We start from the raw sequence: 20,550 nt of genomic DNA, 5'->3' as shown, positions 1-20,550 counted from the left end.
TCATTGGTGTGTGTTATCTGGCTTCATGGACAGATAGAGCTGGGTGTCATCTGCATAGCAGTGAAAATTTATGCTATGTCTTCTAATGATGCTGCCTAGGGGAAACATGTATAATGTAAACAGAATTGGTCCTAGCACTGAACCCTGTGGAACTCCATAATTAACCTCAGTGTGTGAAGAGGACTCTCCATTTACATGCACAAATTGGAGTCTATTAGATAGATATGTCACAAACCAAACTGTACACTGGTAAACTGTTACAATAAAAAAGACCGTAATTTTCTTTACTCTTCTTTATTTATGTAACTTTTGTTTTCACTGGCAATTTAGTGTTAGGTTAGGACAAAAAACAAATTAGGAAGGTTAAAGACAGAACATTACTAGATTGTGGTTTTAATTAAAATGTAGCCTTTGACAATGCTGAACACATGAGAAGCTACTTTAAGGCATATCACCCAATTTGTAATATTGCTAAACATTTCTTAAGGCAGACAAGTTATGCTGGCTGGGTCAGTGTCATTTTTGTTGTAATTGATGTCTGGTTTGTTCTGTTCCCTAGTGATGGGTAGGGATGGGTACCAGTATCCGGTGTTCTGACATAATCCTTGAAATAGTAATAACACAGTATCCTCAGCAAAGATGAATTAAACAAGTTTTATTTTAATGGAAGTTTACTTCAAGTCTTCAGATTTTTACTGTCTTTTATTTGATTACTTTAAAGTATATGATTACATTAGAGTAATTAAATAAAGACAGTTTTGATGGAGCTCCTGAGCCAGCCCAAGCTCTCTATGAAGACGAGGAAAAACTCCCCTGGGGGGGCCAGACTGACGGGAAGAAACCTCGGGAAAGCCCATTCAAAGAGAGATCCCCTTTCCTGGGATGGCTGGGGGGGGTTACAGGAATTCCAAAACACTGAAATTTAAAGTGGGCCAATTAAAAAAAATTATTTCCTGAAAAAAAGAAAGGTAATTCATACATCACACATAAATGATAACGTCTGAATTGTGTGTGTTTGTGTGTGTGTGTGATAGGCTTATCTCAGCCAAGTGTGATGCTGTAGCTCCTCCAGCGTCGGCCGCGTCTCCGGGACTTTGGTTAAACACGCGTCCAAGAAATCCCGGCAGTCTGGAAAGAAAGAAAAGAGAAAAAACATGAAGATGATAGTTCCAGTGGTCCAAGCCATCAGTCAGTCTTGAAGTGTGACGTTTTCTTACTTTTGGACAGATGTCTTTTGAATTTCAGGCGCTTTTTGAGGAAGCTCGTGGTGTTAAAGTCCCCGGCATGAAGCGCTTCGTACAGAACCACTCCCATTTGCCATACCGTGGTGGGTCCACACCTGTAGCAACTGCGCCCGTACCACTCGGGAGGGGAGTAAATTTCTGTACCTAATAAACAGACACAATTGCAATTTCTTCTAAAACAAAAGGCGAAAATTGTGACATCTGTGAAGAGCAAGAGCAGAATATGTTACCATAGAAGACGCGGTACTGCGACTGCTCCTTAACAAAGCAGCTCAGTCCAAAGTCGATGATACGAACACGCGGTACATCTGAGCCGGTCTCAATTAGAATGTTCTCACTCTTGATGTCCCGGTGAAAGATGTGTTTATCCTCCAGGTGCTTCGCAGCATCAACCAGCTGCTTCAGAATGACCTGGAAATAGAGCAGGGTGATATGACCAAAAATATTTATCACGATATACATTTGAAAAGTTGTGATAACGATATAACTGACGATATAACTGACACTAGACAAAATACTTTACAACTCCACAACTTTATTAGTGCAAAAAACCCCATAAATGTATTTTCACTTAAACAAGCAGCTGTTTTTTTATGTGCATTAAAGTTATATAAAAATGTAACAGTGCAAATGCAAATTCCTCGCTGACAGTTTAACCAAAAGGCATTTCCAGTGGAAATTGGCCAACATATCCTCAGCATAACCATGTAAAATATCCACAAAGCTTAAAAAGAGGTTATACACACACAATACGGTAATATCACGTTGAGGTGCAGTACGTATCACTCCGCGAGGCGCCTGCCTACGATAGCCGTAATGCTCCGACAATCCATCGAGCGGTGCGGCTTTGTAGCTTAGCAAAGTCGCCGTGTACATAAAATCGTTTTGAGGTCAGTAAACACAACCAGAATTCATACATAAGGCACACGGGATTATAAGGGGCACTGTCGAGTTTCAGAAAAATCAAAGGATTGATTTTAAGTGTGCCGTATTTTCCAAACAACACGGTAATAACGGCGGCCCGCTAGCATGCGCTACCAAAAATCGTGCTTTGTTGTGTATCTGACGGACGAAAGCTAAACCAGTTCCACACCACTAAAGTTGCAGCATTTTTACAAACCAGTTCTGGTTCATCCGTTTCATTCAACGATCCACTTTTGCTCTTCTCTTTCTGCGTCACCGCCATCTGCGTATGTAAACATAGGCACTGCACATGCGCGTTTTACCTATTCTAGCGCGATATCTCATTTTCCTATCGTTGCCCAAAATTACACCGGTATTACCGTGAATGGTATGATATAGCCCAGCCCTACCTGGAAACGATGAAAAAGACAATAATCAATCAATGGGTTAATGTTTCTCTAATACTCTGTGCTTTGATTGAATGATGTACAGTCTAAGACTCTTCTAAGGCAAGTCAACTTGCCTTGGCCTTGTCCTCTGGCAAAAATCCTCCATTTTCTTCTATGTATTTATCCAGGTCCACAGCGGGGACAGGTCTCTCCATCACCAGGATCAGCTCTCTGCCAAAGTCAAACCACTCCAACAGAGACACTGGGGCTGATGTTTCCACTGATCCATCTGCTTCAGCTGCAAGCTTCAGCATGATGGCAACTTCCACTGACACATTCTTCCCGTTATCATCCTGAAATATTTCAACAAAGTGGATGATGAGGCACAGACGTTCCACAGGTGAACGCTGCATGCAATCCACTAATGTAAAAACAATTCAAGTCTTGCACATTTACCTTCACTTTGCAGTACACTTTCCCCTTTGGGATGTGTTTGATGGCCACCTAAAAGACACAGGGCATTGATGAGCATTTCCTCAGTATGACATCATTAAAGGTGTAAAACAGCATACATCTCAGCTTACGATATTATCCCTTATCTGCATTACTGCCTGTCTTACTACCACCATCTGAACACTTACTGGTAAATGATCCTTTATGCGGTAGCCAGCAAACACTGCTCCACAGCCTCCTTCTCCAAGCCGGTGCTCCTCCACGTATCTTGCTTGGAAGTCACCTAAACAGACAAACACAAATTGGGTTTTACTACAGCTGTCACACAAATTACTCTCTGCTGTACCCTAAATGTTCATTTTGCTCTTCACCTGAATATAAGTACCTGGGTATGTGTCAGCCAGTCTTACAGGACTAACACAACCATTCACACTTGCATTTCTGCATTCACACCTATGGGCAATTTAGTGTTTCCAATTAACCTGTCACCACTAACTGCATGTCTTAAAATGCAGTTAGTGGTGATGTCATTAAAATGAATGCAACTTGTCTGCGTTGTTAACTATCCCCAAACACGGCACCTGCTTCCTGAAATGCTCAGAGTAGCTCATCTGCAACCAGTAACCAGCCGTGCTCAAAGTCTTTTAAACGACTTTCCTCCCCATTCTGATGCTCTGTTTGAAATGTTGAGTTGCATTCATAATCAAGCTGTTAGCTGTGTGCCCAGCTTAACCTAGCTACACATGTCTGTAGACATTGACCAGGGGTCAGCCTCATTATATCCGAGCTCTGCTGACAAAGCTGAAAGAGACGCAGCCTGTGACTTGAAATATGTGTCCAGCATAAACATGCAGGAGCGCTTTGGACAAACTTGATGAGCACTGTAAATAAGAAGTCCCACGTGAACTCGGGTTTCAGTCCAGTTTATTCCTGATTTGTGCTCACACAGCCATTTTAGAGTGTTGCATCATTAATGTGATGAGGCTTCACTTTGATAGCGTTAGGTGGACATCTGGTGAAACATACAGAGTTGTCATACTGAATCACTACTTACTGTTTTCCATTGAATTTAACGTACACAGCAAAGAGAAAAAAGCTTCATCGTGGACTCTCTTTGCAGTTTCACTTTGCAGAATCGCTGAATTTTCTATACATCATCTATATTAACTCAACTAGTGATCGGGGCATTTGTAGGCCTTTATTTCTTATTTCATCTGTTTGATCAGTACAAGTGTTCATTTTTAGTGTGAAACAGCTACTACATGTACTCTGAAATGTGCCACGTTAAAGTTAGTGCAGTATAGTGTTCACACATAGTCAACATGTTTCAGAAAAAAGCAATCTGCTGCTTTAGTTCACCAACTGGGCTTTTATTGTGAAACTCAAAGGATAACAAAGCCAGGTGTCATCCTCTTTCAATAATTTCAGATCAGGATCTTATGTTTAGGTCTAATGCATATTATCTGACAGACAAGTCTTTGTTTTATTTTGATTTTTACAAACAAGAGTGAATTTAAAAAATGAGCCAAAATGAACAAAGGAACATAAATTATGTTAGGAAAAGTCAACATACGTTGGTCTATTTTTTCTCCCTCGTGCTTCAGGGTTAACGTTCTCCTAACATCCCCACCATTCTCCCAAACTAATGAGAGGCTTTCTTGAGTGTAATTTATGATTTTATTGAATGTACTTGTTTTTGTAATGTGCGTTTGTGCAGATATTACAAGCGGCTGCAAACCCTTGTCAAAGACCCTCGACACGACTGCGTGCTGTTTGCCAATGAATTTCAGAAGTACTCTTACTGTCCACGAGAGAAGGGCGAGAGCCAGGAAAAATGGCAGACCAGGTCAGTGCTCATTATTTACCACACTCACTGAAGTGTACAGTCAAGTTGCTGCAGCACATGTAGCATAGAAATAGAGTCTATAGAGTCTTTTCCTTTCTCATTTTTTCCTCTTTGTCATGTTTTTTCTTCTACTTATACTTCTTTGACTTCATTTTGTTTTTCTGGGTCAAAGTGTGACGTTACATGTTTCACTAGGTGAAATTTGTAAATCTCATTAATTATAATGGAGATTATGCTAATAAAACATATTCAGTTCTTCAGTAAAGATGAAATACTTGCACCATGGGAAGTCCCCAATCTTGCCTATTGCAGCGTAACTAAGGGAGGATTCAGGGTCACTCAATCCAGCCCTAACTATAAATCAAAAAGGAAAGTTTTAATCCTAATCTTAATAGTGAGAGGGCGTCAGTCTCCCGTGTGCAAATAGGAAGCTGGTTCTACAAAAAAGGGCATGAAGGCTGATGCTCTGCCTCCCATTCTACTTTTGTAAACCCCACAAATAAGCCCGCAGCCTGAGAGTAAAGTGGGTGTGTAAAAGGGGTTTGATTATTCAAGACTTTTCTGTGTAAGAAGATTTTAAATTAAATTCTGGATTTAACAGGGAAGCCAGTATGGGAGAAATATGTTCTTTTGTTCTTGGACTGGATTAACTGAAGGTTTTTCAAATGATGCTTTTAGGACATCCTGATAATCATCCAATCACACAAAATGTCTTTGACTGCACCTGCTGACTACTTCTGCTCAGCAACTCTTGAAAGGAAATTGTGTTTCTAAAAATGTTAAGTCTCTGGGTTTAAAAAATATTTTGTGAAAGTGACATAAATGTATAGTTCACACGTGTGCAAAATTCATCTGGGAGATTTAAAAATGTAAACATTACATTTGAACTTTCTTTCAAATTGTGCAACAGGCCAGCGGTGCAGATGCATATGGCACTTAGAGCACACGTACTGGCTAAGATGTCAATCGAGCATTCATAGTGTTTTGTCCCAATAGGGGTTCAATGGGTAAAGGGGTCATTTTAACATTTTCAAAAATGTTTTTCCTCCACTTCAGGTAGAAAACAAGTGCAGGAACAAAGAAGTCAGGAGGACTTGTGAATGGCAGCTTAAAAGTGATTAATATTTATACCAGTTTAATAGAGAAAAGCACCAAAAGGATTTAATGAGTGTTTTTAATAATAGAGACTTGGTTGTAATGTTAATCACGATCTGACAAACTTTTATGTTGTGCCAACAAATGAAGCTAGAAGTGCAGTGTGTTCTCATGAAATGTGTTTATTATATAGATAAGGCACTCAATTATTTATTTTTTATATTCTTTCTGTGGAAGCACCATTTGAATTACAAGTAGTGTGAAATCATAACTTCCACCTACAAAACAGCAAAAACTTAGTGGGATATGTTAAACATTATTGCTTTAGCGGGCAATTTGCTTTCATGCATCTTATGCTAAACTTGTGAGTTCATTTAATGTGTGTGTGTGTGTGTGTGTGTGTGTGTGTGTGTGTGTGTACTCAGCTGCAGTGTGGTACTACAACCACCTGGCAGGAATGATGAATATAGTGATGATCACTGAGGATCCTGAGGCCGTAGCTCAGTTCAGCAGCCTGACGTCTGGAGTGTACGTCATCTCCGTCCAGGTATATGAAATACCTTTATAATACCATCTACTCTATATCGGCTTCTTATATGTAGCCACCTTACAGGGATTTATCATCATGCATTTAGAGAAACACGTGGTTTGAACACCTAAAACTGAAAGTCAGCTCTTTGTGTTAAAGTCGTTGTGTTGGAGCCTATATGATGGAACAGTTGGTTGGTCTGTATTATTTCACTAATCTTCAGTGGGACTATTGTAGCATGTAGCAGGTATGGGTTTTTGAAACACTTACATTTTTGGCAGCAGTATTAGAACAGTCTCACTTAGAAGTGAAATTGGTGGTTGTTGTCAAACTTTCGGTCATTACACATGATTTCTTGGTTAAGTGACAAAATGTAAATATATGTGGCATTTAGTCTGTTTACATACGGAGAGCTGCACTTTGTTTTTCAATTCATGTCAGCCTAGCAAGCATGCTGTGGTTGTATAAAACACAGTGACAATGAGTCAGAAAACTATTAAACTAGTATGTAAATGAGAATTTCGCTAAAGGTGAAGGTCACAGCCTTGTTTGTAATTGCACTGATTGATCCGAGCTCTGTCAGAAAAAAACAGTTACACTTTTTACCTATTTGTCGATACACTGGTATCGCCATTTAAAATGGTCAATAAATGACAGTTAAAGTAAAGAAGAGAGGTTAGAAACAGCCTTTAGCCATGTTATGGGTATTGATATTATATGTTTGGCTTCACAGGTACTCTGCATCTTCCCTCTTGGCAACGTGTTTGGAACGCCGCAAACACGAGTCGGTCAGAGAGTAAACTCATTGCTCAATAAGGACTGATATCAAGTCTGATGTTTATTTAAAGGAAAAAGAGCAGTACATGCTAGTAGCCGTGAAATTAATATTACATCGCTTTCTATTGTGATACATTTTTGATACATTGCTGCCAGATTTGTATATTTTTATCCAAACATACGTACCCGGGTATTTTTGAAAACGCAGATTTTTCTATGTGTTTGCGCCTTTCGTCCACACGTAAACGGCGTTTTCGGTCACTGAAAACAGAGATTTTCAACCAGAATTGGTAGAATTCATTTAAATTGGTTGGTTTCCTAAAACGGTCGTGGCGTTTAAGCACGGTCCAACAATTAACAACAGGGTTGAGGTTGTTGCTTTGGGAAGCCCATTCCAAAAACTCGCTTTATTTATTCTGAAACCAGTTCTTATATCTATTTAACTATTATTGTAATACTAATACTGAGGACGTCTAACTGTATCAAAAGGTTTAAGCATCTGGCTGTTGATTTGAGGTGAATTTGAAAGATTTTACTCTATTTCTCTTTCTCGAACCTGATAAGGTTAAGTGGAAGAGGATCCAAAACTTAGGCCCTTGAAGGGATGTTACTGGAACTAAGAAGGCCAACTGAAGTAATTTATTTCTTGACCTGTGTGTTTTTCCTTTGCCAGGATTATTTGCAAAGCTTCTGGTCAGATCTGCAGGCAGCCCATGAACTGTTTAGCTCCATTTCTCAGGCACAACAAGAGACAGAGGGCGACGATGGGGAGAAAGAGTTTCCCGAACATCTTCCCGCTGAAGTCCTGGAGGCTGGTATAAAGTCTGAACGTTACATTCAGGTAAAAATGTACCAACCTGTTGTTGGGTCTAACGCTCAAACCCCGCTGACTCAGCGCTTTCTTTTACTTGCTGCAAGGGGAGAAGGTCTTCATCTGATCTTAGCCCAACTCCAGCCTTCCCTCAAAGCCCTTTTATTAACTTCAGTGGTCACACAAACATCAACATTAATGATGCGACAGATAAGACACGCACATGTGAACGTGTGTCTCTGCAAGAGTGAACATGTGATGTGTGTGTATGTGAATGTGTCTCTGTGAGCATGTGATGTGATCAGTGATGTGTGTGTGTAGAAAACAGAGGTGAGCATTCATGCTAAAGATCTGATCATCTTGTGCAATGACAAACATATTGATCCACAATTCTCTAACTCCTGTTTTAAGTATACCGGATCTCTCTTTAAAACACGAGTTTAAAACAACTGCAGGAACAACGTTTAAATATTTTAGTAGCTTTAAGCCTGTTCATTTTTCAGAGAAACTGCAGGTACCTTTAATACATATACTAATCTATACTAACGAAATACACTGATGAGTGTAGGGAGTGTGCTGAGGAGGTAGGAGTATTTGAGGGGCTGACGAATAAAGAAAATGAGATGAAGAGCAGGACTGTTATTGAATGAAGAAGATATGAACTGTCTCTAAGTTTTCTTGCAGTTTAATTTTAAAGGAGAGAGACAGAAAAAACACATCATTATTATTATTATTATTATTTTAAAAAGTCATAAAGGGATTGGCAAGTTACTTTCAGTGAGTCCCCAAGCAAAACATGGCTTAGTATTTGGGGTAGAGACCTTTGTTGCCAGTGGTAAGACTTTTCTTGGTATCAAGTGGAGTAGTCAGAGGGTGACGATGGGGAGAAAGAGTTTCCTGAGGCAGATGGACATCTGCGTCTAAAGGTCAAAGGTCACTCTTTCGAGGATGCCAATGTTCACATTTTGGACAGAGAGGACAGATGGTTTGAAAGAGGAGTGAAAGAAGCCATCTATGTCCACTGTGAGCGACCATCTTTGAACAGAGGCGGGGCTTACGACACCAACTCTCTGCCATCTATAATCCAGTTTTGAGATCCTTCCCAGACGCCTTAACGCCCACTCACATCCTGGGCCATCTGACCTCAGGAATTCGCATGATAAGGTGGGGCCAGGTTTCACAATGAACACACCCGAAACTCTGGCTGATTGGGACCCACACCCAGTTTCACACCTTGGCTCAGGCGATTAGAGGATCATCAGGGGGTCCTTTTGTCCCTCTGTGGGAGGAAACTCCCACTAGGTTTATATCTGGGACTCTCCACCATTTGACCTTAGAACTGAAGAAGCTTCTCGGATGAGAGGTGAAACGTCTTCAAGCAACTTAAAGAAGTCCAGACGCTTTTCTTTGCAAGCTCCTTTGACTACGATGACCTGGATGACTGAGAACCTTCACAGACAGTTTTTGGTTGATATTCTATCGCTCTCCATTAAATGAAACTAACATTAAAGAAATAACATGAATAATTGTTCTTTCTTTGTAACTGAGGAAACCTACAAATTCAGCAGTGATAATTATTTCCCCAACTGTACCTGAGCAGGTATGGAGATGTCACAAAGAGAAGGCAGTGGAGTTTTTCACCAGATTGTTTAACACAACCTCAGTGGCAGAAGAGTAAATGTCTTGTTTCATTCCTTTTTACTAGGGTACACTGAATGTTAACAAGCATCGGGCACAGAACGAGGCTTTCGTCAGGCCGAAGAACTTCTCAAACAAGAGCACAGGTGAAAACGCCTTACATTTTCAAAACAGGTGGAACAGACACATTAAACTTATATTTGCTAGACGTTTCTGATCTCTTCTCCCGACTTTGACCCCCCCCTATCCATCTTAGATCTGACTTGGGATGTGCTTGTGTATGGTCGAAAAAATCGAAACAGAGCGGTGCATGGGGACGAGGTTGTGGTGGAGTTGTTGCCCAAGAACGAGTGGAGAGGGAGGGACACAGCCCTGACTGATGGGGATGAAAAAACTGGAGAGGACAATGAGAGTACACCTCTGCCAACAGGTGGGAATGTTTGTACTCCATTCATTCACATTTGATTTATTTTTGTATTTAATGATATTTTGTGTATTATATTTTCTGTCTGATTTGCCTAAAATATGTTCAGGATATCTCACAAATAAGTAATGAAAACAATGAAGCATCTTGATCGAACCACATGAATGGTTCGATCCGTGGCTCCCCGAGTCTGCAAGCCGAGTATCTTTGGGAAAGATACTAACCCCAAGTTGCTCTCCGATGCATCCATTGGAGTATAGTGAGTGTGAATGTTGCTTAGTAAGCACTTAAACGCATAGAAGGAAGTGCTTGTGTGAATGGGGTGATTGGGTGAGAGTAGAAAAGAGCTGTATAAGAATTAGTCCATTCACCATTCTTGTTTATATCACCTGCATGAAGCAACATTATAAGAACATATTTGGGTGAAATAACATTTGGAAGCTATTTTCTGGACAGGCATTCACAATTAAACTTTTTTTAAAGTTGCTACTGATTTTTATTACAGTTCTGGTGTAATTTGGCACAACTGAACCTCTTCTCCATGGTTCCATTCGTCAGGGAATAGCTTCTTGACAGCCACATTTCCAGAGATTCAAATAACGATGAAGTTTCGTCGAACAACTCAAGGGCCAAATGCATCTCTCAGGTTCTGTGTCACGTCTTTGCTGGTTTTTCCTGCTTTTTAATGACATGGCAGATATTGTTCATCTTCTGTAGAATTTTTTTTACGTCTGACACCTTTTCTTTCGTCCAATACAAAAGAAAGTTTTAAGTCTAGGAGACACAAATGGCAGGGAACGCATCCTGAGCTTCCACTAACATACAGTTCCCTTTACCAAACACAACAGAACAGAGACAGACGGGGCCCCGTAAGTTTGCCAGTGTAACCTCGCAAATGACAAAAGAGAGAAAGAAAGAAAAACACTAATTAATTAAGCACACAACTCAGGGCCCAGTATTCAAAAGGCGAGGAACACTCCTGCAACTATACACGTGGACTCGCACAAATAATCAATAATCTTTTCAGCTGTGGCAGACCTAGAACAGGGAGGGATAGTTCAGGTGCAAAAATACTGTTTTAGCTTGTCACACTTTTAATTTGGCTAATGGGAACACCCTGTGTTTTTACATAAAAAATATGCAACACATAAAATACATTTTAATCTAACTGGAGGCAATTGACCATTGTTAACCCTTCTTATTGTTATTATTTTTACACACGAGGTCCTAAGGACAAAAAACTTCCCCCCCCTGCGGGCGGTCAATCCTTCAAGCTCAGGTCCTCTACCAGAGGCCTGGGAGCTTGAGGGTCCTGCGCAGCATCTCTGCTGTTCCCAGGACTGCGCTCTTCTGGACAGAGATCTCAGATGTTGTTCCCGGGATCTGCTGGAACCACTCGCCTAGCTTGGGAGTCACCGCACCGAGTGCTCAGGTTACCACGGGGACCACTGTTACCGTCACCTCCACATCTTCTCAAGCTCTTCTCTGAGCCCTTGGTACTCTAGCTTCTCATGTTCCTTCGTCCTGATGTTCCTGATGATTGCTAAATCTGTCACTACAGCCGTCTTCCTCTGCTTGTTCACCACCACTATGTCCGATTAGCCATCACCATTTTGTCCGTCTGTATCTGGAAGCCCCGAAGCATCTTAGCTCGGTCATTCTCCATCACACTAAGGGGCGTCTCCCGTTTTGACCTCGGGACTTCCAGGCCATACTCGGCACAGATATTCCCTTTATACTATGCCGGCCACTTGGTTATGGCGTTCCATGTATGTCTGCTAGCATCTTGCACCCTGTTGTTATGTGCTGGATTGTCTCAGGGGCATCTTTACGCTTGTATCTGGGGTCTTGACTGACTGGTCTGGTAGACCCCAGCCTCTATGGATCTTGTACTTATGGCTTCATGTGCTGCCATTATTAGTGCCTCTGTGCTCTATTTCAGTCCAGTCCAGCCACTGGTAGGATTTCTGGATGTGAGCTAGTTCTTTTATCTGTTGGTGGTACTGTGCAGGATCCTGTCCTTCCATGATGGTTCCTCTTCTTGCTCCTCTTTCTTGGGTTTCTGGTGCCTGAGGTATTCACTAAGCACACCTGAAGCCCCTACCAGTCAAAAGTGTGGACACGCCTTTTTTTTTAGTGGTTTTTCTGTCATGGCCTGGTACTTCTACATAGTAGATTCTCACTGAAGGCATCAAAACTATGAATGAACACATATGTAATTATGTAGTACATATGTATATACCGGCTCCCCCCCAGTGCTGCGTTCTTTCTCCTCTGCTCTTCTCCCTGTACACCAACTGCTGCACCTCCACCCACCAGTCTGTCAAGCTAATCAAGTTTGCAGATGACACCACCGCTATTGGACTCATCTCGGACGGGGACGAGTCTGCCTACAGGAGGGAGGTTGAACGTCTGGTGTCCTGGTGCAGCCACAACAACCTGGTGCTGAATGCCCAAAAGACAGTGGAGATTATTGTGGGCTTCAGGAAGCACACAGCCCCACTCCCCCCCATCATCCTGACTGACACCCCCATCACCTCTGTGGACTCATTCCGCTTCCTGGGTACCACCATCACCCAGGACCTGAAGTGGGAGCCTCCGTCACCTCCGTCATAAAGAAGGCTCAGCAGAGGATGTGCTTCCTGAGGCAGCTGAAGAAATTCAACCTGCCAACACGGACGATGATGCAATTCTACACCGCAATCATCGAGTCCATCCTCACTTACTCCATAAATGTCTCTCTGTACTGATGTCTGACATTTAACCCCACAGGTCGTATTGTAGGGATCCTGCAGAGGAACTGGAGAGACTACGTGGTAACTTTCCCCACTAGGGATGGGATTCAGTCCCAGAGCAGGAATTCCCAGCGGATACTGACCATACCTTGGGACCAGCGTATTCCTAAAATCCGCATCAGTACTCAACAGGCTGAAGCTCTGCAGGTCTGACTTGACTTACATCTATAGGTTGATTTTATTTTCATGATGTACATTATGGCTTAGTCACATGAGTAAAAATAGGACGGCACCTGCCTTGTAACAAAGAAAAAACGCTGCTTTTCCAGTGATTGCAGTGAATATTTTGCATTCAGCGTTCAATTACAAGTAGTTACGGCAACCAACTGGTCGATCAAAGGTTGAGAATACAACACTGTCAACCTCTGGATGAACGCTTTCAAGGTGATTGCCTTGAAAAGCAGGACTCTATCTCCAGACCATCTTATCACCATTTGATTGGTGTTTTGCACCCTTTAAATAAAAGTAACTGACTGAGAGTAGTTGCAGAATTAGTCCCCGTCTTCCAAAGAAGCATTTCAAAGCCAACAATATTGCAAATTCATTGCACATAGCAACACCGATCTTGTTTGCGCTCCAGTCTCTAGTGTTACTATAGCATTATGCTTTTGTCTCATAGTGTGACCAGTGTTTACTAAGTGCTGTCTCATTTCTATCCCTGTCTTCTCATCCTCACCTAGGACCACAGAGTTGTGGTGCGCATTGATTCATGGGAAAGCACGTCATTCTATCCCAACGGCCATAGTGTACGGGTTTTGGGTCGAGCTGGAGAGCTTGAGACTGAGGTCCAGACCATCCTCCTAGAGAACTGCATCCATATTCTTCCTTTCTCAGACGCACAGGTGAGAGCACCTACGTTAGAGATAAATTCAAGTTTTTACATCTCTAAAAGGCAAATTCCACAAGCCTATATAGTATGTTTCACCTTTCGTATTTAGCTGTTGTGAACCCATCAGCAATTATTGTGAATATAAATATTATGATAAAATGTGATTTTTTTTGATGTCTATAAATTGCAATTAAACAGTTAAATTCAACCATAATTGACGCAAATGGTGGCAAATACCCATCTACACAGTTTGGAAATACTTTGGTGAGTAATTTGCTTCATCCTGTGTGATAAAACTTGCAGGATTCTAGTAAGTTAAGTAATTTCAGAAAATATGTTTTTGTTACTAATTCCCAGCTCTGGTTGTACTTTGGATGTAGGTTTTTGATTGTTAAGGATTAATAAGCTTCAGAATTGTCCAAAAACAGCTGGACATTATTAAAACATTATTACCAAATCACCAAGCAGTGAAAGAACCCTAGCAGCTCCATATACCAAAAGCTTGGGGAAAAAAAGAGTCTGGACTTTTTCTTGAAGATGTTTCACCTCTCATCTGAGAGGTTTCTTCAGTTCTAGGAGAAACTGGTGCAGAGTCCCAGATTTTAAGCCCTATGGGAGTGTCCCCCAGGAGAGATGGACCCCCTAATGATCCTCTACCTAATCACACGAGCCAAGGTGTGAAAATGGGTGTGGGTCACAATCAGCCAAGTATTCGGGTGAACCCACTGTGAATCCTAGCCCCAGCCTATCATGTGATTTCCTGAGGTCAGATGGCCCAGGATGTGAGTGGAAGCGTCTGGGAAGGGATCTCAAAACTGGATTATAGATGGCAGACAGTTGGTGTCGTAAGCCGCTGCCTCTGTTCAAAGATGGTCGCTCACAGTGGACATAGATGCCTCTTTTACTTCTCTTTCAAACTATGTCTTCTGACAGCTGAGTCTTGTCTCATTTTAAGAGCTTCCTTTACATGTGTGTGTTCCCTCTTTTTTCCTTCAGGCTTAGAGGGAACATGTTCTGCCCGGTGGTGTAGGGTCCTGATTACTCAAAGTTTGTGTTCCAGAGGGTGATGGGAGTCAAACAGGAGGTACTGGTCCATGTGTGTGGGCTTCCAGTAAACTTCATGTTGAGGTTTCCGTTCTCTTTAATGCGCACGGCAAAGTCCAGGAATGGCATACTGTTATCCTTTGTGTCTTCCCTGGTGAACTTTGTTTTTATCCACAGCGTTGATGTAAACAGTGAAGGATTCTACTTCCTGGGTTTTGATTTTGACCCATGTGTCATCAACATATCTGTACCAGTGGTTAGGTACTGTCCCTTTAAAAGAGCCAACAGCCTTTCTTTCCACCAGTTACTCCTAGACCTGAAGAAGCTTCTGACAGGTGAAACGTCTTCAAGGAACTTATAGAAGTTTGGACGCTTTTCTTTCCAAGCTCCTTAGACTACGATGACCTGGATGACTGAGAACCTTCACAGACTTATATGACCAAAAGGTTTGCAAGTTGACAGCTCGGTCCATAATAACCCTTAATGTGGTCACCCTACTGTCAGCTTACTTGGCTAAGCTCTTTCAGGACATTGGCCACCTGCTTGATAAGGGCACCTGTATGCATTTTCCCCTTCTCAACCTCATACCAGTGATACTGAGTGGGGTGAGGGAGGAGTAGCTGTCTCTCATTTTTATAGATCCCATACTGGCCCATCAGGCCATTGATGGCAGAACTAGCTTTTCTGTTCCACTACTGGCCATGACCATTGCCTTTGAACATTGACTTGGCGTGATTTTTTTTCTTCCACATCCCAAATGGTCAGCACTCTGGGCGTGGCACACGAGTGGCTGATTTAAAATGAAGCAGGTCTCTCTCTGAGAGTCATTGTGAACATTCAGAATGCTAGATCACTTTCTACATGCTCATTTTATGAAGTATTTGAGAGATTCCTTATCTATACTCTGTTTAGGGATGGGTATCGTTTAGGTTTTATCCGATACCGGTACTTTTGAAACTGTGCGGGTGCTTAAATGGTGCTCTAACCGTTGCTTCCTTCTCTCACCCCAACCGGTCGCAGCAGATGGCCCCGCCCCTCCCTGAGCCTGGTTCTGCTGGAGGTTTCTTCCTGTTAAACAGGAGTTTTTCCTTCCCACTGTTGCCAAAGTGCTGCTCATAGGGGGTCATATGATTGTTGGGTTTTTCTCTGTATCTATGAAGCGCCTTGAGGCGACTTTTGTTGTGATTTGGTGCTATATAAATAAAATTGAATTGAATTGCTTAAAGAATGGAGAACACAAACTTTGTCCAAAAACCTCTTATGTTTTTATTTTTAGCAGTCTCTTTTTTCTGCAAAATGATAACCAAGTTAGCCTTTTCTTTTGATACAACATACCTACTTTGTTTGGAACCGGTGAATAATGGAAAACATGTTTAGCTGTTTGTTTTTTTTGTAAAAAGATAACGGTGTTAGCTTTTTCTGCAGCTACAGGGCATGTATGGTATCACTCTATCAAACAAGAAGACAGTCGCATGTAACTACGACGGTGTTTGCTAGTTCACCTTACATGCATTAATGTAATAACGTGGTTAGCCTACTCAACGTAAATTACACACGAACAACATTAAGCTCCTCACGCAGAGAAGAACGGTTGCTGCTGCATCATCATCCGTCTGCTACACTGGCAGGGCTAGGGGCCAGGACTCTCCTCTTCGGGTTTTTGGGGGATGTTGCTAACTCCAGGTCCAATAACAGGCAACCCACCCGCAGCAGATGTGCTCGGTGTGAAGTCTCGCAGCAAGCTATCAAATACGGCGCATTTCTCTGCTTTTAAAAAAACGCTATTGCGTTGCCAGGTGTTTCATTGGATTCGAGGTGTTACTTCCTTTGCACAGTATCACAGTATCACCTTAAAGCACTTGTTGCTGCTGAGTTTGCATATTTTGCTGTGAAGTACAGCCAGACTTTTGACCGCTTTGCCTTGGACATTTAATCTGTAGCTCTGCTCTCAAAGAACATACGTACCTGGACCCGCCTACTATCCTCGGAAACGTAAAATGATTGGCTAGAATCCAAAGTGTATGACATCTCAAGAAAAAAAAAAGCCACCCGTATCCGGTATACCCGCACCCAATGTTCCCTCTAATTTTTCATGTGTCTGAGCGAACACAGAAACTCCCTGAGCGATCCCTTGGACCACTGTGAGCAACAGCAGACGTGTGCACTGTGGTGACGCCAGCATTGAATCCATGCAAGTTACATGGTTTATTAAAATAATAAAATTACAGCATTTACATTTATGTTAGACTACTTTTAATTAACTATTTTAGCCCACTTACAATGAAAATTTAAAAAAACAAAACAAAAAAATCTTGTTCATGACCTGTGTAGCATGTTAACACTATTGGAAGTAAAAATAACTTGAACTCCAATTTTGAAAACACAAGTTTCTTTTGTTTTTTTTTCATAAAGCTCTGACTTGTATTATGAGTCTGTGGTCTGGGAGAGAGTCTGTAACTCTGTCTGCAAAATACAGTAAATAATGACCAATGTTGGGTAATTAATTATATAGTTACTTCTTCAAAAAAGTAACTGAGTTATGCAAACAACAAAGTTTTTTTGCAGCTGTTTACCTAAAAATGCAGCCAAGGCGTTTTTTTAAATAAACATTTTAAATTATTTAGAGAACAATCATCAAATTGCATCAAATCTGATGCCACACAAATTATTTGTGCCACTCCAAAAATAATTTCTGTCAACTATGAGATGAAGGAGAACAACAGCCTGATACCTGCAGGCCTGACAGCAGCAGATGTGTCACTGCTGTAACACCTGTAACACTCAGCAGTCGCCTCATTGTTCTGACACACACTAAACGTCGCCACGCCGCTTTGCTCGCTAAAACACCGGTGTCGGCACATAAGGACGCTGTCAGAGCCTGTCAACGACATTGATTAGCTGCGTATATACGAATGTGAATCGCATTACTGGCTGGATCCCATACGGGAGCAGCCAGTCACTGACTAACACTGCAAAACAGACTTGTTAAAGTATTGATTTTAATTTCAATTCAGATTAGATTTTTTTTTTTTTGTGCGCAACGCAGATTTTCTGTGCGCAGAGACCGTGCCAGCAGTGCGCAATTGTGCACACACACAGCTTCGAGGGAACATTGCCGGTACCCATTCCTAACTCTGTTCCACATGTGTTATGTTTCCTTCAGGATTAGCTAAATAAGAGAGGATTATTTTCCATTTATTAAACTGCATTTAGCTACTCTTTCGTATCACATTTACTTTGTGAATGCACCAATTGGTCCACATCCTGTTTATGCAGGGCCCACTTTTAAACGGTAAATTGCTGAAAATGTAGCCATATATAGCGCTTTTCTGTGTCTTGCACTCCTTTGCATAGATTGAAGCATCTGTGTGTTCCTGTTTTGTTGAGTGTATCTGTCTGTGTGGCTGTTGAAGGCTACTGAGAGTGTGACCTTCACAGTTCACCAGAGGACCATCTATTACATTTGTTAGGTTATGCGTTTTTGATATTATTGCATCCTCACTGGCACACTCAGTCCTTAGTGTGGGCTTACCCTGCTCCATACCTTGTTAAGGATAAAGAACTTACAACCTGGAAGTAGATTATATCTCCCATAGTGAGATACAGAGAATGGTTGCTTACCAGGGTAACTCTGGTTTTCTGAAACCCAGGTGATGTTTGGTTTTCACCTCCAAACAATCGCAGTCAGAGATCAGGTGAAAGAGGAAAGAGCAGAGAGCGTCAAAATAAAAGGGAAATTATGGGAGCAAACACCAGAGTTTAACAATTGTTCATCACTAAATACAGTACAGATATTTTAATAAGGAGAGGTTATTTGAAAGAATGAAATTGATTTACTGATGAACAGAATTTAAACAGGTGATTTGCCGTTAGACTCAGATGGCCTATCTCAGCGGAACAGAACCCCGTCTGTGAAAAGGATTAGAGCAGGAGCCCCGAGAGCCTGGAAGCTGGTGGTGGAATGGTTGAATGGAGCATGAGTGATGAGATGAGGCGTGTACAAGGAAGAATAACCGAGGACACAGCATGAATGCTGATTGGCCTGGAGAAGGTGATTGGACTAGACCACTTCAGGAACGCCTTTAGCCACACCTCACCAGGTGTAGACAATCGGCAGTTAAACCTAGGCAACACCTGAAGACAACTGCATTTCCACTGTAAGGAGTGTAAGGGTTGCAATGGGCTGTAACAAAGGACAAGCACAGATGAGTCCACTATCATAGACTGGAACATCATTCATAACTTTTTATGTTATAAAGGGGGTGGCAGTAGAGCTTCTGTGATTGGTCACATCAGAGAGTGCTTGGTTATCAGAGAGTTACCATAGTAACCAAAGGTTTTAAAGATTGCAATATAGCTATTGTTGTCCAGAGGGGCCGATGGTGCGATATGGCAGCCTCGCTTCTGTCAGTCTGCCCCAGGGCAGCTGTGGCTACAACTGTAGCTGCCTCCACCAGTGTGTGAATGTGAGAGTGAATGAATAGTGGCATTGTAAAGCGCTTTGGGTGCCTTGGAAAGCGCTATATAAATCCAATCCATTATTATTATTATTATTATTATCAAATCAACAAAATATTAAAGAATCATTAAATATGTGGAATAGTTCATTCTTTCCTTTTTTCATCAGTGGTTTACACACTGGCTTGCAGGCAAAATGTCACTGGTTCGATTGCAACCGGAGATACAAATCAGGGTTGTGCCTGGAAGGGCATCTGGTATAAAACTCTGCCGTATCAAAAGATGCTGAGCTATCAGGTGTGGTGACCCCTTGTGACAAGGGAGCAACTGAAAGTGAAACACTGTTTTGCTTTGTCTTTGTGTAAAGTGTCCTTGAGTGTTTTGAAAGGCGCTTAATAAAATGTATTATTATTATTATTATTATTAATGTTTTGTATAGAATCATAACAAAATGTGAAAAGTTCAAAAGACTATGCGGCTGTTTAGCTGTGCCTGTCCGTCTGCCATCAGCTGAGAGAGATGCCGGTCAACTCTCTGGAGAAGCCGTGGACGGTAGACCCCTCTGAGGTGGCAGAGCGGCGGGATCTTAGGGACAGTCGCCTGGTGTTCAGCATCGATCCACGCGGCTGTGAAGATGTAGACGACACGCTGTCTGTACACAAGCTCCCCAACAGAAGGCTGGAGCTGGGAGTTCACATTGCTGATGTCACTCACTTTGTCAAAGAGGGTTCGCTCACAGACTTGGAGGCACGTTCAAGGTGAGGAACTGGTTGGAGTGGTTGGGTAGAGTAGGTGGGATATAAAAGGATAAAAGAAAATTACAGCATCTTGCATAAGTGTTCAGAGGAACTTTCAGAAGTACAAAGAGGCAAGAAAGTTGTTGCCTGAATTAATGTTGCATCAGCAGCATGCCTTGTAGCGCAATTATAAATAACACAGAGGGCCACCTTAAATAAGGCTCGTGTCTGATGTGAAGCATTAAGCCTTAAATGTCTATCATTTAATCACATGTAGAAGGACTTCACAGGGTCCATGATGGCTTTGAAAGTATCACTGGCACCAGGAATTGAACCAATGGTCAGCACATTGTTGGTTCAATCCCTGATGCCTTCGGGCTTCATGTTAAAGTCACCTTGCACAAAATACTTAACCCCCAAATTTCCCTGGATGCATCCGTTAGTGTGAGTGTGCATGTGAGAGAAAATGCTTAAAGGTATAGACTAACGCGCTGTATGAATATGTGTGCGAATGGACGAATGCTGGTCGTGCTAAAAGGTGGTTGGGGTTCTCACAGTAGAGAACTGCTACACACAGA

The 20,550-nt window shown here is 41.9% G+C and overlaps 2 protein-coding genes across 2 annotated transcripts in view; one reads left to right on the top strand and one right to left on the bottom strand.

Moving 5' to 3' along the window:
• Nucleotides 1-635: 635 nt before the first annotated feature.
• On the bottom strand, nucleotides 636-2,964 carry LOC112434423 (serine/threonine-protein kinase pim-3-like). The gene is made up of 4 exons (XM_024802023.2): nucleotides 2,671-2,964; nucleotides 1,475-1,655; nucleotides 1,218-1,388; nucleotides 636-1,128 (listed from the first exon to the last, which is right to left on the bottom strand). Exons 1-4 carry the CDS (start codon nucleotides 2,947-2,949, stop codon nucleotides 1,037-1,039), a joined length of 723 nt encoding a protein of 240 aa, XP_024657791.2. The 5' UTR covers nucleotides 2,950-2,964; the 3' UTR covers nucleotides 636-1,036.
• LOC112434424 (DIS3-like exonuclease 1) overlaps nucleotides 2,797-20,550 on the top strand; it is a 28,013-nt gene continuing 10,259 nt past the window's right edge. Inside the window, exons 1-9 of the mRNA XM_076888001.1 lie at nucleotides 2,797-2,936; nucleotides 4,707-4,835; nucleotides 6,356-6,477; nucleotides 7,910-8,077; nucleotides 9,753-9,831; nucleotides 9,942-10,115; nucleotides 12,882-13,051; nucleotides 13,585-13,746; nucleotides 19,746-19,993. Coding sequence (XP_076744116.1) covers nucleotides 2,912-2,936; nucleotides 4,707-4,835; nucleotides 6,356-6,477; nucleotides 7,910-8,077; nucleotides 9,753-9,831; nucleotides 9,942-10,115; nucleotides 12,882-13,051; nucleotides 13,585-13,746; nucleotides 19,746-19,993 — 1,277 coding nt within the window. The 5' untranslated portion in view covers nucleotides 2,797-2,911. The remainder of the gene's footprint in view (nucleotides 2,937-4,706; nucleotides 4,836-6,355; nucleotides 6,478-7,909; nucleotides 8,078-9,752; nucleotides 9,832-9,941; nucleotides 10,116-12,881; nucleotides 13,052-13,584; nucleotides 13,747-19,745; nucleotides 19,994-20,550) is intronic.

Source organism: Maylandia zebra, linkage group LG9, assembly GCF_041146795.1.
Source record: "Maylandia zebra isolate NMK-2024a linkage group LG9, Mzebra_GT3a, whole genome shotgun sequence".
In the NCBI taxonomy this organism is placed as follows: Eukaryota; Metazoa; Chordata; class Actinopteri; order Cichliformes; family Cichlidae; genus Maylandia; species Maylandia zebra.
Note: the sequence above shows the minus strand (reverse complement) of the source record. Positions and strands in the feature narration are given on the sequence as shown.

What these genes read in the sequence shown, in the direction of transcription:
- LOC112434423 (XM_024802023.2), bottom strand. Translation starts at nt 2,949, where the DNA reads ATGCAGCGTTCACCTGTGGAACGTCTGTGCCTCATCATCCACTTTGTT. An exon ending in TGCCAGAGGACAAGGCCAAG is followed by an intron (nt 1,656 to 2,670) that starts GCAAGTTGACTT and finishes CTCTATTTCCAG; the next exon opens with GTCATTCTGAAGCAGCTGGT. An exon ending in CAAAAGACATCTGTCCAAAA is followed by an intron (nt 1,129 to 1,217) that starts GTAAGAAAACGT and finishes CTTTCTTTCCAG; the next exon opens with ACTGCCGGGATTTCTTGGAC.